The 16,804-nt window shown below is 37.1% G+C and overlaps 1 protein-coding gene across 9 annotated transcripts in view; it reads left to right on the top strand.

Moving 5' to 3' along the window:
* Pvr (PDGF- and VEGF-receptor related) overlaps window positions 1–16,804 on the top strand; it is a 193,419-nt gene that overhangs the window by 146,456 nt on the left and 30,159 nt on the right. For 3 of the 9 annotated variants that reach the window (XM_065217831.1, XM_065217829.1, XM_065217825.1), the window contains exon 6: window positions 6,699–6,713. The exons of the other annotated variants lie outside the window; for them this stretch is intronic. In XM_065217831.1, the coding sequence (XP_065073903.1) occupies window positions 6,699–6,713 (15 nt within the window). The remainder of the gene's footprint in view (window positions 1–6,698; window positions 6,714–16,804) is intronic. 9 annotated transcript variants of the gene reach the window in all.

Raw genomic sequence — 16,804 nt, 5'->3', positions numbered from 1 at the left:
ATACACCCCTTTAAAGTTAGTGTTGAAAAATTATTAATACGCATGTAAATCCTTTACATGAAGAGATGCCGATTTGCTTCATTGAGCAAAAATATGCATTTTTAGAGCACTTCAACTTTGTAGTACTTTGCAAAAATTGAAAAATTTAAACTAAAAAGTCATGTTAAAAAAATGTTTTTAAGGTGGTACTAGCGTTACCCTAGTAGCACGCTTGTCACAAATAAATTGTAGAAACTTATATACGACTTATTTCAGTCATAAACAAGTTGCTATAACTTATTGTGATGAAAGTGTGCTACTCGGGTAATACTCCATTATCACCATATAACTTCGTCTACTTGAGAGATAGAAAATAGACGTCTTCGACAAAGTTTCTTAAAATGACAGGGCTGGTAGCGAGTCATTTTTTAGTGACTTTTTCACTTAGGTCTCTTTTTTTAAGGCCAAGTCACTAAAGTAACTTTTTCTTGTAATCAGTCACTATTTTCAACTTTTTTAGCGTGAAATTATTTTAAGATTGATCATTGGTCTTGCACTGTGTAGGATCTGAGTCCAATCGATGCCTACATTTTGTTCTAATTTTCGAACAATTCGAAGGAGATTTGGGACGTTTAATCGTCTTTCTCTACCTGCAGGGTGTCTACTAATGTTTCTAAATAAAATTACCTGAGTTTTCCAGATTTTTCCAGAACTTTAACGGATAAATTCCTGGCTAAATGCGCTAAACATACGTTTTTTTTTTTTAGTAGATCAAAACCAACAGCAATTAACCCAACCCAGCTTCATGAGAACTGAATTTTTTTTTAGAGAAATTTTGAGAATTCCAGAAAAGAACAGAGAACATCAGAGCTGGTTCGTTAACTTTAGAGAAGTCACATAAATGTTGAAGAAGTTGAGAGAATTGCGCGAATTGTTAAACCCTTAGAGGAGATCCATGATCGTTAGAAAAATTGAGGAAACATTAGGAAGTCCTATAAAGTTCAGGGAAGTTCAAGAATTTGATGAGAAATATTGTGAGAAAAGTTTCTCAAACTACAAAATAATTTCAAGACAGTTTCATTAACTTCAGGCAAAAATGGGAACTTTCACGTAACTTAATTTTCCCTTAGTTTTCCTCCTTGAAATTCTTCACAATAAGAAACCCTTTCTAAACATTCTCCGAATATTCATTGAATTCATTTCAGATTTCCTTTTGAATCTCACTGCTTTCCGTGGAATTCTACTCACATGGAAAGTCTCCTAACAATGCATTGGCATTTCTCCTCACAAATTCCTTAGATTTCTTCTCATAATATGTTTGGCAACCTTTCCTGAATTTATTTTCCTTTGAAGATATCGTGAAGTTATTCTAAAATTTCCAAGGAGTTATGCTCCGGATTCGTTTTTTCCCACAAACTTTATGAAATTATCCTCAAAATGCCCATGGATTTTTCCACTGAAGGTCACGAGAGTTTTGCTTCACAGAAATTCCTTAGAGTTTTGATTAAAATTCACTTTAAATTCAATTCAGGGTTTCTTGAAATTTTACTCAAAACTATCAGGCTTTACATGAAATTTAAAATTCCTCAGAACTACCTTGACAGCAGATTGCATTTGATATTTTTCTTAAAGACTTTTTTCCCAGAACTCCCTTGGAATGAGGTCCTTCGAAATTATAAAAAAATGCCACGAGCCTTTAAAACTATGCATGGAATTCGACTCCAGATTCTTCCAAATTTCTTGAAGTATTATAGCTTTTAAGTCCAGAACTAGTTCAAATTTAAAATTTGTAGGAAATTTGCATGTTCCAAAACCAAAAATTTATTTGTTACTGAAGATTAATCCACTGTGGATCTATGAAGTTCAGAGTGTGAATGAAAATACGGAGAAAAATTTAATGCTTGAATTTTAAAATTTAATTTTTTAAATATCCTTAGTAAGAAAATTATTAAATTATCTGAGACTTTCAGGTATTTTGAAGAAAAAGAAAATTTCCTGAGGATTCCCAGTTTTCCAGGTCTTTGCAGTTAGTGGACATCCTGACTTATACCGTGGTTCATATCGTACATAAACACGTACATAAGTGTTTATGAAATACTAATTGAATAAGTCTAAAACATCAAACATTTATTTGATGTGCCATCAAAACTGCTAATTTTCTTCTCTTAGGTCTCTTAGGACTTTTTAGTCACTATTTTTACAACTTTAAGTCACTATTTGGCCACTTATTTCTTCAACATGGTCACTAAAATCACCATTTTTAGCAGCAGTGATTGCTACCAGCCCTGAAATGACTTCATCTACAATGTTTCCATAGATGTTTAACAATTTCAACAAGACATAAGTGGAGGCGAACCAGCCCCAGGCTGAAAGCCTCCCTAATAAAGATAAATTAATTAATTAATTAACAAGACATAAGTTTTTTTTATCTTAGTGTATACCCCCCTTAAACAAAAATGTTCACTTCTCAATTAAAGTACTCAAAAAATGAACAAACATTCTAAAAGACATCAAAATGCTACACTCAATAGTTTCGTCGCAAATAGCCATGATCCTCTATTATTGATTTCGTCCCACTGCACAGTGGTCCAGAATGCAGATTTAGGTGGAATGATATGTTTTGAGCCGGAAATTGAAACTTTAGACTAGAAGTCTCCTCTACAAAGTTGTTCCTTATAGTTATGCCCTCATTTTTATGACAATGAATTCTATGGTGGTTCCTATTATCATTAAAATCAAAAATCTAACTTATTTGTTTGAATAAATTAAGTTATACACTTTTCGGCAAAGTGATAGCTGAGCTAATTTTAAGCAACTTTGTGGAAACAACTTTTTTGTATCTCTTAAATTGGTCGATTTAGAGCTATTTTCTTGAATTGAGTGGCTCTAAATACAATACTAAATTGCTAATAACTTTTTTACTTTTTTTTTTCTCATGAAAGTCATCTCGTAGAGACTTTTAAAACTCTTTAAGACGAATGTTTTATAGCGAGATTTGTTACCTGTATCTCTTCCAATAAAAAAGATATACCCAATTATAGTAAAAAATATGAATAAATTCAAATTGATTTTATACGAGTTTAAAAAATAACATACCTCCATTTTTTTTACATTATTGAGAATAACATACGCCCTTTCAAATGCCGTAGAAAAACTTTTTTTTTGTTTGCCCCAACCAGAGATATTAACATTTGAAAAGTGCATATTTTTTGTACAAAAACGTCAATAGCTCTTGATCGGCGAAAGATATTGACAAGCTTTGTGCGGCAAAAATTTGCGCCTTCTTAAGATCTAAAAGTTATTTGAAAACATCTTAGCTGAGAAATTCGAAATAAGAAAACTAGAGTTAAACAACTGTTTTTTTTAGAGACACCCTAACTCAATTCAAGAAAATAGCTCTAAATCGGCCAATTTAAGAGATACAAAAAAGATGTTTTCTACAAAGTTGCTTGAAATTAGCTCAGCTATAACTTTGCCGAAAAATGTATACCTTAATGTATTCAAACAAATAAGTTAGATTTTTGATTTTAATGATAATAAGAACCACCCTAGAATTCATTGTCATAAAAATGAGGGCATAACTATAAGGAACAACTTTGTAGAAGAGACTTTTAGTCTAAAGTTTCAATTTCAGGCTCAATTGGCAATTATCTACGGCCCATACAAATTTTAAAAATTGTGTATGGTCAATTGTTTACCCAGGGGGAGGAGGGGCAAGAATTTCAGAAATCAGTCTACACACTACTACAAATTCATGTAAATTTAAGGGCTCTGAGAGTGATATATGCGAGCGTCAATTTTGACATAAATTTGAGTCATTACAGACGCGAAATATAGCTTAATCAAACGTACTTTTCGTCGAGCAACGAATTTTTCAGTCTCGGAGCACTTAATATTACATGACATCTTTGTTTACGTCTCATCTTTTATGTCAAAGATAGATTCCATCACAAGTAAAGTTAGTTATTTCTAAGTGTGTACGTAGTTAATGAACAGCACCTTATTAGCAACATAATAAGCAATGTATTTGTGAAAGTATGTAATTTTTACGTGTTACATGTGCTCTAAAATGCAATGTTATACTCGTGTCAATATAACTTGAACACCAGGATAAATTTTTCAATTCTGTCAAACAAGATATTTGTTATACTTATCTGTCATGGATACCAACATTAATTAAGGGGAATTAAATGGACGATAACATTTTTTTGCTGTTTTATTTAAGCAGTTTCATTACTTCAGATATTTGTTATTTCAGCTCTTCTAAAAGATGATGCACCCCAACTAAAATAAATATGAATTTCGTAGACCTAAGTGTTTGTACGATTTCGCTCAATTTTAAGTGTCATTTTTCGTTCAACATTTATAGAACAGAAAATTTTCATTAAGAATTCAAAATCTGATTCTTCCTAATTCTTTAAGCTTAAGCTATTAAGTGACAGTTTTCATTAAATTTGAATTTAATATACACATTTGAAACACTAAAAAATGAATCTAGTTCAGACTATTAGCTCTGTCAATACACTTTTTATCACACAGTGTTCTAATAGAGTGAACTGAAAAGTGTAAAAGACTATATTTTTGCTTAGAACCCACGTTGATACACTTATGAGGATCCCATTGAAAAAATAAAAAAAACCTTGTTTGTTTACGCGAGAAAACAAAAAGATGGAAGAACAAACAATAATTGAAGTGAACTTAAGAAATCAGTAGTTAATGTTATTGTTAATAGAAGCACACCGTTCGAAAAATTTATGTAAATTTCTGTGAGATATAGCGCACATAAAATTAACGCTAGATTTGGCATAAATTTACGGGATATTTCGTGTAAATTTAAGCACAATATCGCATACATTATCATTATTGTATGCAAGCTTGTAAACGATTTCGCTGTTTATGCTAAGTATAGCTCAAAATTAAACGAAGGGAGATTTAACGAGGTAGTTAAAATTCAGAATTTGTCTCTGTGCAGTTTCACAAGAGTAATGTGTGGATTCTGAGATGCAAATGTAAAATAGTGTTGTGTATTTCTTTCAGTATTGTCACAGTTAGTAGTAGAAAATATTTACCACTTCAATCATTATTGGAAAAATCATCCTTCTTAAAATAGTTTTGTTTTGTAGGTTGTTTTAAATTGTCTGCATTAATTCGAAATATGTTACCATGCCTGAAGGACCTCACTGTCTAGAAACGTCAGAAGGGGGGGGGGCTGTTAGGATTCTTGACAAATTATCCACAGTTCCACATCGTTTGAAGTCGACCTTGTTTATAATTCTAAATCAAGAATTCTAATCAATAAAATCATATTTTCATAAATTCATGAACTTGTACATGAGAAGATTTTAAATTCAGAAAACTAAGGAACTTCATAAATTTCCTCACCCTTAAATGAGGTATATTTTAAAGTTCTGAAATTAAGACATATCCAAGAATAAAAAAAAATTCACCATATCCAGAATTAATTTATTGTTAGCTACAGTTCATTTGAAAAATAAAAAAAAATAATAATTTCAACCGATATGTTCATATTCAAAATCCATTTCGAAAAAAATCATGCGGTAAAAGTAGATGGTTCAATCAGTTCACGAATTGATGAAAAGGTGTTTCAGATTAAGCTCCTGTCCAGGGTAAAATTTACATAATTGTACGACCTTTTCTGAAAATTTCATGGCATTCGATTGTTTCAGCTGGAAAATTTTAAGCTCGGCGTTATACTATCAAGTATTGTATTCGATTCGTCATCAAGTCCCTCACTTTGCGTCCTATGCATTGTCTTCTGTTTGTTACTCTGTCTTGGTTCTTGCTTTTTCCATCTTGGTAGGGTTACGGGGTCTAACCTCATTCTATGCTTCTATTTTAGGTATGAAGAAACTTTTTTTTATAAAATCATACTTCAAAGCAAAATCATGCTGGAGGTGGCTGAGTTTGACTCCCGGTCCGGTCGAGGAATTTTTCGGTTTGGAAAATTTCTCGACTTCCCTGGGCTAGTGCTACACAATTATACTTAATAATGCAAAAATGGTACAGACATCAAAAGCTCTCAATGAATAACTGTGGAAGTGCATCTAGAACACTAATTTGAGAGCACACAAAAAGCTAATATGCGATAAGCAATAAGCTTGAAATTCGAAGAAAAAGAAAAAAATATAAGAATTTCAACGCAGACCCAAAATAGAAGCATGGACCGAGAATAAATTCCCTTGCCCTACATCGTTAGTTATTAGTATCAAAACCTTGTCATCTCACTTTACAACCACACACATCTTTGCCAAATAACAGCATGTTAAGTTCTCTTTTCCATTAGGTTCATAATTTCCATTAGAAAGATCAAATGTTAAACCAAAATGTTTCAATGACGAATAAAATACCTATTCGTCGAAATGGGTGGGACTTCCGTTTTTTTTCTCCTTTTGCTGGGTACATCTATCCTGCCAGCATTGAACCGGAAAACTTCGGATAATCATCCGTGTTAGTGTGTGTGTTTATGTACCACAGGTCAGGCAGAAACGGGAAACTAGATATCACTCAAACAACACCAGCTGCCATATTTGCTTAGAAAATTAAATTAATCATGATTAATATTTCTTTTCTTCCCTCGCCCTACCATACAAACAAACCCCCTCCTCCCCCTAAAACCAAAAAATCCCAAACCCATCCACTCACAAAATTCACACCAAACGCGCGTCTCTTGGCCACCGCCGCCACCGGTCCTGCCGCAGATGATTTCGAACAAGGTATGCGGGTTCCGATAATTTTTTCCGATTAACGATCACAGAACTTTTCTTCCTGGCGCTAAAATCGCTAAAATAATCCAACTCTGTTCTGCAAGCCAACCCCTAATCGTCATTGGGAACAACTTAAAAAAAAAAGCAAGCAAGCAAGCCTCACATACAACTGATCCTTCCTTTGGCGCGCGCTCGCTCTTTTAGCTAGAAACTACTACTACCACCACTACTGTCGTGTTGTTTTGTTTTTCCTTTTCGTTGTATACCATCATGTTTTCCTTAACTACCGTTTAGATGGAACTAACCAACATCCTGGCCATGCACATCAAACATTTGGTTAAAGGGACACCTTCCGTACCTTCGTAGCTAGTAGATCAATGTTGGACCCCCTCACCGGATTCGCGTTACAATCGGAAATGTTTTCATACGCATTTTGGTGGCAACTGTATTGGGATTAGCGGGGTAGATCATCGGTAGCTTTCGTGTCTGGGAGGCTAGATACTCCAACACAGTTCGTTCGAAGAAACTACGGAAAGTTTGTTTTTGCAGGATTTAAGAATCGTATCGTAGATATATGTGATTAATTGCTTTCCTCTTACTAATATAACAATAAGTTTGGAATGGTGAAAGGCGTTCAATGTCGACTAATGTTGTTGTATCATTTGGGATATTCTGGGGGAAAATGTGTGTAAAGATTGTTTTCGGATGGTTTTTATAGGTTAATTTAGAATAAATTAAAATGTATTAATGCTATGTTCAGACTGCAGAGTTATAACATGTTATAAGGTCTGTATCTAGGTATCCACAACAATCCGGACACATCAAAACTTAAGTAAAACACAAATTTTTCATTATATTTCATTTACAGTTGTTTATTTCAGATTTATGGGATATGATTTAAAAATTCACGAAGTAAAAGCATAGTTATTAGATATTTTCATAAAATTTCCGAACTTTGCGCTTAACTCCATCCATTAGGTTTTGTACAGACTCCTCAGATACCGTGGTGGCCGTCTTTGTCCAAATTTGTTGGAAGTGTTTGATATCTTTGATTCCTTGTTTCTTTCCATAAAGCTACCGCTTCATCAGAGCCCAATATCGCTGGATTGGACGTAACTCTGGACAATTTAGTGGATTTACGGTTTTTGGTTGAATATTCACTTGATTTGCTTCGTACCACTCCATCACAGTTTTAGCATAATGGCATGATGAAGGGTAGCAATCGCTTCTGCAGGTACTATTTCTGGTAAATCTCCTTGTTGATTGTGCCTGTAGTGACGAAAGGTTTACTCTTTCGGCCACACTTGCTAATTGCTAGCCAAATAAGGTATTTTTTGGGAAATTTCGATGCCTTCTTCGTCCTGAAATACTCAGCTGTAGCATTTTTGGCTATATAGCAGAGTGTAATGCCAGCCCTGGAAGCTGCTTGAAATCCTCCAGGGCATAAGTTTCATCGTCCATAACAACTCATGAAAACTTCGCCAAATATTCGCAATACAAACATCGAGCCCGTGCTTTTGCTGTCAAATTCTGTTTTTCGATGCGATTTGGAACTGTTTTTGCTTCAGCCCCAAACGCTGTTTTGAATGACATTTCTATTTTATGAGCCACCATTCGAACAAAGAGATTCGGGTTTTCCTTCCATATTCTCTTCACCTTTCGGTCCATGACAGGATCAACACGTCCAATGTTTTTATCACTTCTCGGTTTCCTCTCGACCGTAGAATCCAAAAAAAACTGTCTACGTAGTTAATGAACAGCCCCTAAACATGGAATGTAAACACCAATCATAGTCTTTTTCATCAATGACTCCCAGCTACATCTCAGCGAAATTTTTCACTCAGTGATTTGAAGGTGTCCGGATTAATGTGGATACAGACCTTAATCAATTACGGCTCGTGCAAGCTACTGCTCGTTTCTGATGGTGTATGCGTGTGAGTGAGTAGTAAATGCAAAATTATACGATTTTTCCCATGCTTGGTTGTAATAATTGTTACTACAGAAAAACAGCGCATCTAGATAGCCTTATAACATGTTAGAACTCGCCAGTCTGAACTAGAGATGGGCGATCCGCTCCCGAGCTGTTCTAAAGACCCGATTCACTAAAGTGAGCTTATGACACGCTGTTCATTTTTTTAGGAACCGCAGCTCACTGATATCTAAACCATACAATCCGACACTTACAGCGGGACTTTTCTAAAGAGGACTCATTGCTCATTGAACAGCAAGCACATAATCCAAGATACGCGCGTAATACAGCATGTGCCTACAATAGCACGGTAAAAGCAAACTTCCAAGCGGCTGTATGGGAGAGAGAGGCACATGTACTTGTGTTACACGATGTTAATTTTCTACTTGTAATACTATTAGCAGGGTGTCCATTTAAATCCAATTTTTCAATTCCCGGTTTTTTCCCGATTATTAAAAAAAACCAACCCAAAAATCACCGCTGCCTTAAACCAAAAAGGCGATCAAAATAACCGTTCATAGATAATCATATATTTTTTCAGCAGAATTGCTCTACAATATGGGAGGGGGACAAAGGGACAAAGGGACGCTTCATTTGATTTCGTCGATTCGGCGTAATTGGTAGCTCACCCACGCATGCTTACACTACCATCAGATTAGGGGAAATTTCCCCTACCTGCTAGTGGTGTTAGTAAGCGTGTGCGAGCTACCAGTTACGCCAAATCGACGATCAAATGGATTGTTTTCAAAAGCTGATACGTCCCTTCGAAAAAATAATCGAGATATATCAATACAAGTTTCCTAAACAGGGGAAACGCTGTAAAAAAAGTCCTTAAATCTTCCTGGAGTTTATATCTTGAAGTTCTATAAGCCAAATAACATTTTCTAGGATGTAAAGAAGTGTTACCAAAATATTTAAGCATTTTGAGCACTTTTGAGCATTTTGAGTTCATAACATCATTTAAAATTTTCAATTTTGATTGAAAGAAAAACATTGTTGGATTATCCAAATCATCCCGGATATCTGTTCTTGAAGCTCTGCAGACTCAACAAAGTATACGATGATTCGACTTAATGATAGAATGGGTAAACCTTCGTGAAGCCCCATAATATCACTGGTTTGGATTATTAGGTTGTCCAAAATGCCTGGAGTTCAGATCATTTTGTTTTATTATTATTAAAGAGTGTTAACTCTTGGATCATTAGTGACTTATGCCGGTTAGATTTTAACTCAGTATAATGATGATTTCCCCTAGGTTTGAGCTGGACGATTTATCTCTAAGATAATTAAGTACTTCGACTTTGGCATGAGAGGTATAGATTCAGATCTTTATGTTTTACAGACTAAGCAAAGTATTCTACGATGTCCTGACTAATCTTGTGTACCGTGTTAGAACAAATGCAGACATTTTTAATTTATCTCTGGACCAATCATTTCATGAGTTTATAATTTCGTTGATTGTGTCCGGTGTCGAACATTTGCATGCCAACCATGATCGGTTATGAAAGGAGTTTTAGATCGGGCATTATTTTATTGGCTTGAATCTGCTTCTGTATTTTCAAGTAGCTTCGTAACAAGATATGTCTGGCTCAGGCTTTAGAACTACTTCACTCAGAAAACGGTAGCAAAAGAATTCAAGCATTTTTCTTCCAATAATCCCAAAATCAATTATAAAAATTTAGCTCACAGACTATCGGGGTAGGAACAATGGCAAAATCACCGTTTCGTGCGCTAACAGATTGTGAAAGAAAATAATAGAGTTTTTGTAATTTTGAGGATTTTTGATACTTTACCACAATGAAAGACATAATATGAAAGTTGTAAACAGATGTGTAAACAAAATAATATAACATGTAACATTGCAAGTTATAAATCTGTAAATGATTCTCCAACACGGTAACTGCAAAATACCTTATAATGACTGTAAAAGACTCGATATTGACTACAAAGTAAGCATTTCGGAGGGAGACTGGGACTACCCATTAAATGATTAAAAAATTACCCATTCATGGGTATTTGTTACTCACAAATGAATACTTACTACTTATTTTTATAGTTGTAATTCCTCATAAATGGGTAAAATTTTACTCATTTAAAGGGTAGTCCCAGTTTACCTCGAAAATGCTTACTTTGTAGTCATTATTGGGTATTTTGCGGTTACCGTGAAGACCCTATTATGGCCTACAAGAATATGATATTTAATAAAACAAAATTGATACTTAGGATGAACATACCTGTATGATTTTCCCGGTGCGAGTTGGATTATTTTCCCCGGCGAATCTGAATTCCCGGTTTTTGCCGGATTTCCCGATTGGATGGACACCCTGTACTATCCAATCTATTAACGTACCCGACTTTTATTGCTGATGTTATTCCTCCAGCAATATGTGCTCTTACCTCTCCTCTCATCATTCTCTGGATGAATGGAAGATCCGAACAAAAGCAAATAACCGAAAAGCGAAATACAGCTCTCCCGCTCTCACCTCAGCTCCTTAACGGAATTATCGACCCGAATAATTCACTGAGAGCTGTTTCGGATGACAGCTCAGTCTCTTCGGATCCTTTTTCTCTCTATCCGGATCTGAGCTGGTTATCTGGAGCTGAAGCCGAATCGTACGGCTCATCGGTTATTTGCTTTTGCGTGGATCTTCACCCCTTCCCAAAGAATAGTGAGAGCAATTCTGCTGGAAAATTAACATAAGCAAAACAAATTTGTATGTACCATATACTGGATGGCATAGCATGAGAAAAAATCGTTACATCGTGTGATATGGGTGTAGCTCTCTCGCATGCATTTTTTTGCTGTTACTGATGATAGTGTTGGCACCAGGCTTGCTAAAACTCCTCAAACTCACTGGAGGTTCTAAAAAACTCTTCCGTATTCCTACCGCCACTCACCTCGAGTGAGTGGCGGTAGGAATATGGAAGAAGTAAACAAAAACTCCTCGAGAGAGAGGGAGAGTGAGAGGTGCGCTTTTCGAGACTCCGGATGACTTTTTTGTTCGACGCAAGAAGCTCAGAGTTCACCCAGAGTGAGAGTAAGAGCGTGTGATAGAAAACATGAACAAGGAATGGCAGCAAACCTCACTTTCATTTTATCCCCCTTCGCTCACAAGCTCTGAAGCTCAGTGGAATGATTTGGCAGTAGGCATTCTACTCCTCAGATAAATGCTACGCTCGGCTCATTTCAAATTCGCGAGCGAGACTCCATCAAGCCTGGTTGGCACATTTTATATCACGCGCGCATTTTGGTTTACGCGGTGGTTGTTCACTTGTTGCGTTGGTGGCGTTTCTTTTCCGATTTTTCATTTTAAATTTGTGTTAAAAATTTTATGATTTCAATGTGAACTGAAAAGCTGTTCAAAATAATCGGCTCCCCCTAGGGAGCTGAACGGGTCAGATCCTCTCAGCCAGATGAGCTGTTTTGCCTACCTCTGGCTGAACATAGCATAACAAAATAAGCACCTTCACTGACAAAAATAAGCATGTACTATTTATAAGATCAAGAGGTTTATCGATTAGGCAGACATGAATATGCCGAATAGGTTATTAGCTCGAAATTTGAATAGTTATACAGTAAGGGTCACGTTCAGTGCATCACAGTTATCCAGAAAGTCATACTTACCTTACCATTCAGGTTTGGTCTGATCAGGGACACCAGATTTGCAGACATGTCTACATTATGAAGACATTTTGAAGATCTTTCATTTTTTCCGAAGGATATTTTAAATGTTAAGCAGAAATGTGAAGATTTTTGCTATTGAAATGTTGAGCTCCGCCTTGAAAATGTTGATTATGAATAATGTAACTTCATTTTTGTTTTTCAGAATAAAACTTGATCGACCTGAATCTCCACTGAACTTAACTGAAATCGAGTCGACACCCTGTACTACTAAAACACTCATCAATCAATTGATCAACCTGAAGGTTTGAAAAATATCCAGAGAACTTAATTGAATTCCTCGATCAGCTGGAGATACTATCTACCGCTATGCGAGTATAATTTTTTTCAACAGTTTAAGATCTTCAAAATGAGCTTCATCAAACTGAAGTCTTGAAAAAAATATCCGGTTTACAGTTTAAGATCTTCTGATCTTCATCTTGATCAACCTGAAGTCATAAAAGTAATAAGAAGTCATAAGAAATGCATGATCAGCTGGAGATCAACTACCAGTCTTGGGAGAATATCTAAAACACAACTGATTCGTCCGATGGTGTGCTTTGCTGTTATGGTTTAGATAATTCGATTGGAGATGAACCAATACAACCATTCATTGAATTCTGCGCAACGAATTATCTGATGCTCATCATTTGAAGACCAAACTTCTAAAAAAAAAGCTCATCGTCACTGTGAATTGAGTCACTCACTATCAATTTATGTACGGCAGTGGAGTAGTGGAATGGTTGAAAGTATAGGGGATAACTCTTTTGGTGCTTGTTGGTTTCCTGTAAATTTCGTATTCAAGCGAAGAAGATGATGACGATTCCCTGATGACTGGAAGATCGAGAAAGGCGAGTTTCCCATCTTTTTCTACCTCGTGAGTGAATTTGATATCCTTGTGAATTCTGTTGATCTCATCTAAAATTTGTGGAAGGGCTTCCCGTTTAACTACGCTGAAGATATCGTCAACAAACCTCCACCAACGGTTTGGGTGGGGGACCGAAATCCATACAGCATCGAAATCCGTACACCTCATACAAAAAGTAGGCGTTTTGTATGAAATGTACGGATTTTGATTCATTTCTTAGGTGTACGGATTTCGGTTCGCCACGGTAATAGTCTTTTCACACAGGAAGGGGGATAGGGGGTTTCCCATTAGGGCTCCTTTCGTCTGCTTGTAGAAGCTACCTCGGAAAGAGAAGTAGTTCTCTTTCATACAAAGCTCCGAACCTTGTTTCTCCACGCTCTATCCTCTCGTTGTGTTAATAGCCAGTCCTCCAAATGGTTGATCGCTTCCTTGACCGGTACGCTGGGAAAAAGAGCTGTGACGTCGAAAGATACCATAATCTCGTCCTCGTTGATGTCTCCTGAAGATTGTAGTTGCTGAGCGAACTCCTGGATGTTACTAACTGCTTTACTCTGGAACTGATTCGGCATACTCTGGAACTCTGTAACTAGTCACTTCGCTAGTTTGTGGGTGGGGGAACCAACTGCAGACACGATCTCTCGCATTTCATTCTCCGGTTTATGGACTTTGAGGATCCTGGGTAGAATGAGATTGGATTCCCGTAAACGACCTGCTCCATCTCCTAATTTTTGATTTGCACTCCTTCAGTGCTTTCCCCACGCTTGTTCTATACCTGTGTTAATATATATTCGGTAAAATTCGATGTTTTTCTTAAGTCGAGTACACTGGAGTCGCTTTTTACGCGGTTTTTTTTACACGGTTTTTTTTTACGCGGTTTTTTTTTACGCGGATTTCGGAATTTACGCGGTTTTTTTTTACGCGGATTCCGGAATTTACGCGGTTTTTTTTACGCGGATTTTGGTTTTTTTTTACGCGGATTTCAGAATTTACGCGGTATATCGCTTTTTACGCGGTTTTTTCTTACTCGGTCTTTTTTTACTCGGTTTTTTTTTACGCGGATTTCGGAATTTACGCGGTTTTTTTTTACGCGGATTCCGGAATTTACGCGGTTTTTTTTTACGCGGTTTTTTTTTTACGCGGGACGTATCACCCGCGTAAAAAGCGACTCCAGTGTATTAGTACAAGACACTGAAGAAGTCTGCACATTGTAGACGAAATGCGCGTATCTGTCAAGGATAAGCAAATAAGGCAGTGGAATTAAATTGAAATTACTAATCCTTCGCTCTCTCTCTCTCTCTCTCTTTATATTAAAATTTATTTTTTGCTGTGCAATTGAATGACATCAAGCGTATCTCAAATGATATTACCCATTCGAAGACGGTCTCTTTGATAACGGAAAGCTGCCTTTCTCATTTTCATCAAATATATTCAATTTATTTTGAGAATTCACATCACTGATGGAGAGGCCCCTACAAATTTGTTTTTAGATGCCGACTGAGGTACTGGAATGCTGCGAAACTGCTCGACTTCAACAGAAAAAGAAAGTTAGCAGATTCTTCGTCGCATCGCTTGAAGCTGATATTGTGACACCCGCACTATAAACACCACGAAAGAGAGAGAGCACGAACACCATCGCAACGAACTTTACTAACAACTCGAAAGAAAGAGCTATAACAGAACTGAACTGCTTAATGGTCAAGTAGAGAATTTGTAATAGTAGTAAAATTATGTTTATTTCTATTGATTATGATTGTACATTGATTTATCATTTCAATTGACCACTTTGTCAAGCAGTTTTGGCGTGACTTTCTACCAGCGATTTCACAAAACTGGACCAACTAGTTTCTATTTTGTTATGAAACGCACAAATGTTGGCTACTTTTCTCGTGGTTCTAGAAGAAAAAAATCTCAAAATAAGGTTTTATTTCAAAGTTCGAGTGGTAGTAAACGTCATTTTAACTGTTCGAATGAAGTGGTTAATTGAAAAGCCTATCTGGCTCTTGGATATTCTAATTTAGTATTTGCGTGTTTCAACTAGTTTACAGAATACCCCTTGGGATGTGTGTTTTGTTTGAATTGAAGACAGTGATAACCTACTTACTACGAGTATAACTTAACCTAACGTGCTAGATCACGTATGATCTGATGATCTGATCTCAGACAAGTGTCTCTGAACCTTTCCAAGAAGACCGTTCTTCGCTCTTCTAGAGTCTGAAGACCAACCAAACGGTAGACCTCACAATTTCGCGTCCATGGAAGACTGTTCAGGATCATCCTAAGGATCTTGTTCGGGATTCTTTAGAGTTTAAGGTGATGGCATTTGGCGCAATGCTCCCAGATTGGCATACCGTACTCGATTACGGGAAGGATGATTTGCTTGTAGACAGCAAGCTTGTTTTTCAGGGACAGAGTGGATCTCCTTTTGATAAAGGGTGTCCACGATGAAATTGCCACACACAAAATTGATTCGCAAAATTCGAGTTTTCATCCGATTGCCATCAAACTTTCAGGGATTGAGAAATAACTATTAAACTTCATTTTACCATTTTACTCGTATTTTATTTACAGTCCATACGCAAATGCCCGGACCTTGGCCTTAACCCCGGCCATAAGATTCTGCACAACCTGTGAATCAACCGTTTTTTGCATGTAAACCCATACTTTCTTCAGTTCCTCGACTGTCTTCACTACCTTAGGTCGTTTAAGAAGGTGCTGCTTCATAATCGCCCAGTACTTCTCGATGGGGCGGAGCTCCGGAGTGTTGGGAGGGTTGAACATTTTCGGCACGAAATTGACCTTATTGTCCGCATACCACTTCAGCACGTCCTTGGAGTAGTGGCATGAGGCCAAATCCGGCCAGAAGATTGTTGGGACGTTGTGGGCCTTCAGGAGAGGAAGCAGCCGCTTCTGGAGGCACTCTTTTATGTACACCTGTCCGTTCATCGTGTCCTGGGTCACGAAAGGTGCACTCCGCTTCCCGCACGTGCAGATGGCTTGCCAAACCAGGAATTTCTTCGCAAATTTGTACATCTTCTGAGTGCGGACATGCTCCGGAACGCTGAACTTATCCTTGGCCGTGAAAAACAGGTTGCCGGGGATCTGTTTGAAGTCGGCCTTCACATATGTTTCGTCGTCCATGATGCAGCATTCAACTTTCGTCAGCATGTTGAGGTACAACTTCCTGGCACGGGTTTTGGCGGACTTGTTCTACTTCTCGTCGCGATTAGGGGCCTTTTGTACCTTGAACGTTCGAAGCCCAGCCTTAGTTTTGGCCTTCTGGACAAAACTTCGGCTTAGGTGCAGCTTCTTAGCCACATCCCTAACGGAGGCGTTCGGATTTCGGTTGAAGGCCGCAACTACGCGGTTGTGATTTTTGGTGTTGTACGGAATACTTTTTCCTTCACTTCTGGGCTTCCGATCGGTGGTCAACCGTTCCTCGAACCGCTTAATCACTCGCGACACCGTGGAATTCGCAATTCCCAACGTTTTAGCGATGGAACGATGCGAGAGATCCTTGTTCTCGTGATGAATGCGCAAAATATTATCACGCACGAGCTGTTCTATCGACTCCATTACCGCGAGTTTTGATCACAGGACACAGG

This window comes from Ochlerotatus camptorhynchus, unplaced genomic scaffold (assembly GCF_037179485.1).
Source record: "Ochlerotatus camptorhynchus isolate MF236.1 unplaced genomic scaffold, CSIRO-AGI_Acam_v1.1 ptg000080l, whole genome shotgun sequence".
NCBI classification, from domain to species: Eukaryota; Metazoa; Arthropoda; class Insecta; order Diptera; family Culicidae; genus Ochlerotatus; species Ochlerotatus camptorhynchus.
The sequence above is the reverse complement of the archived record's forward strand: the minus strand, read 5'-3'. Positions and strand labels throughout refer to the sequence as shown.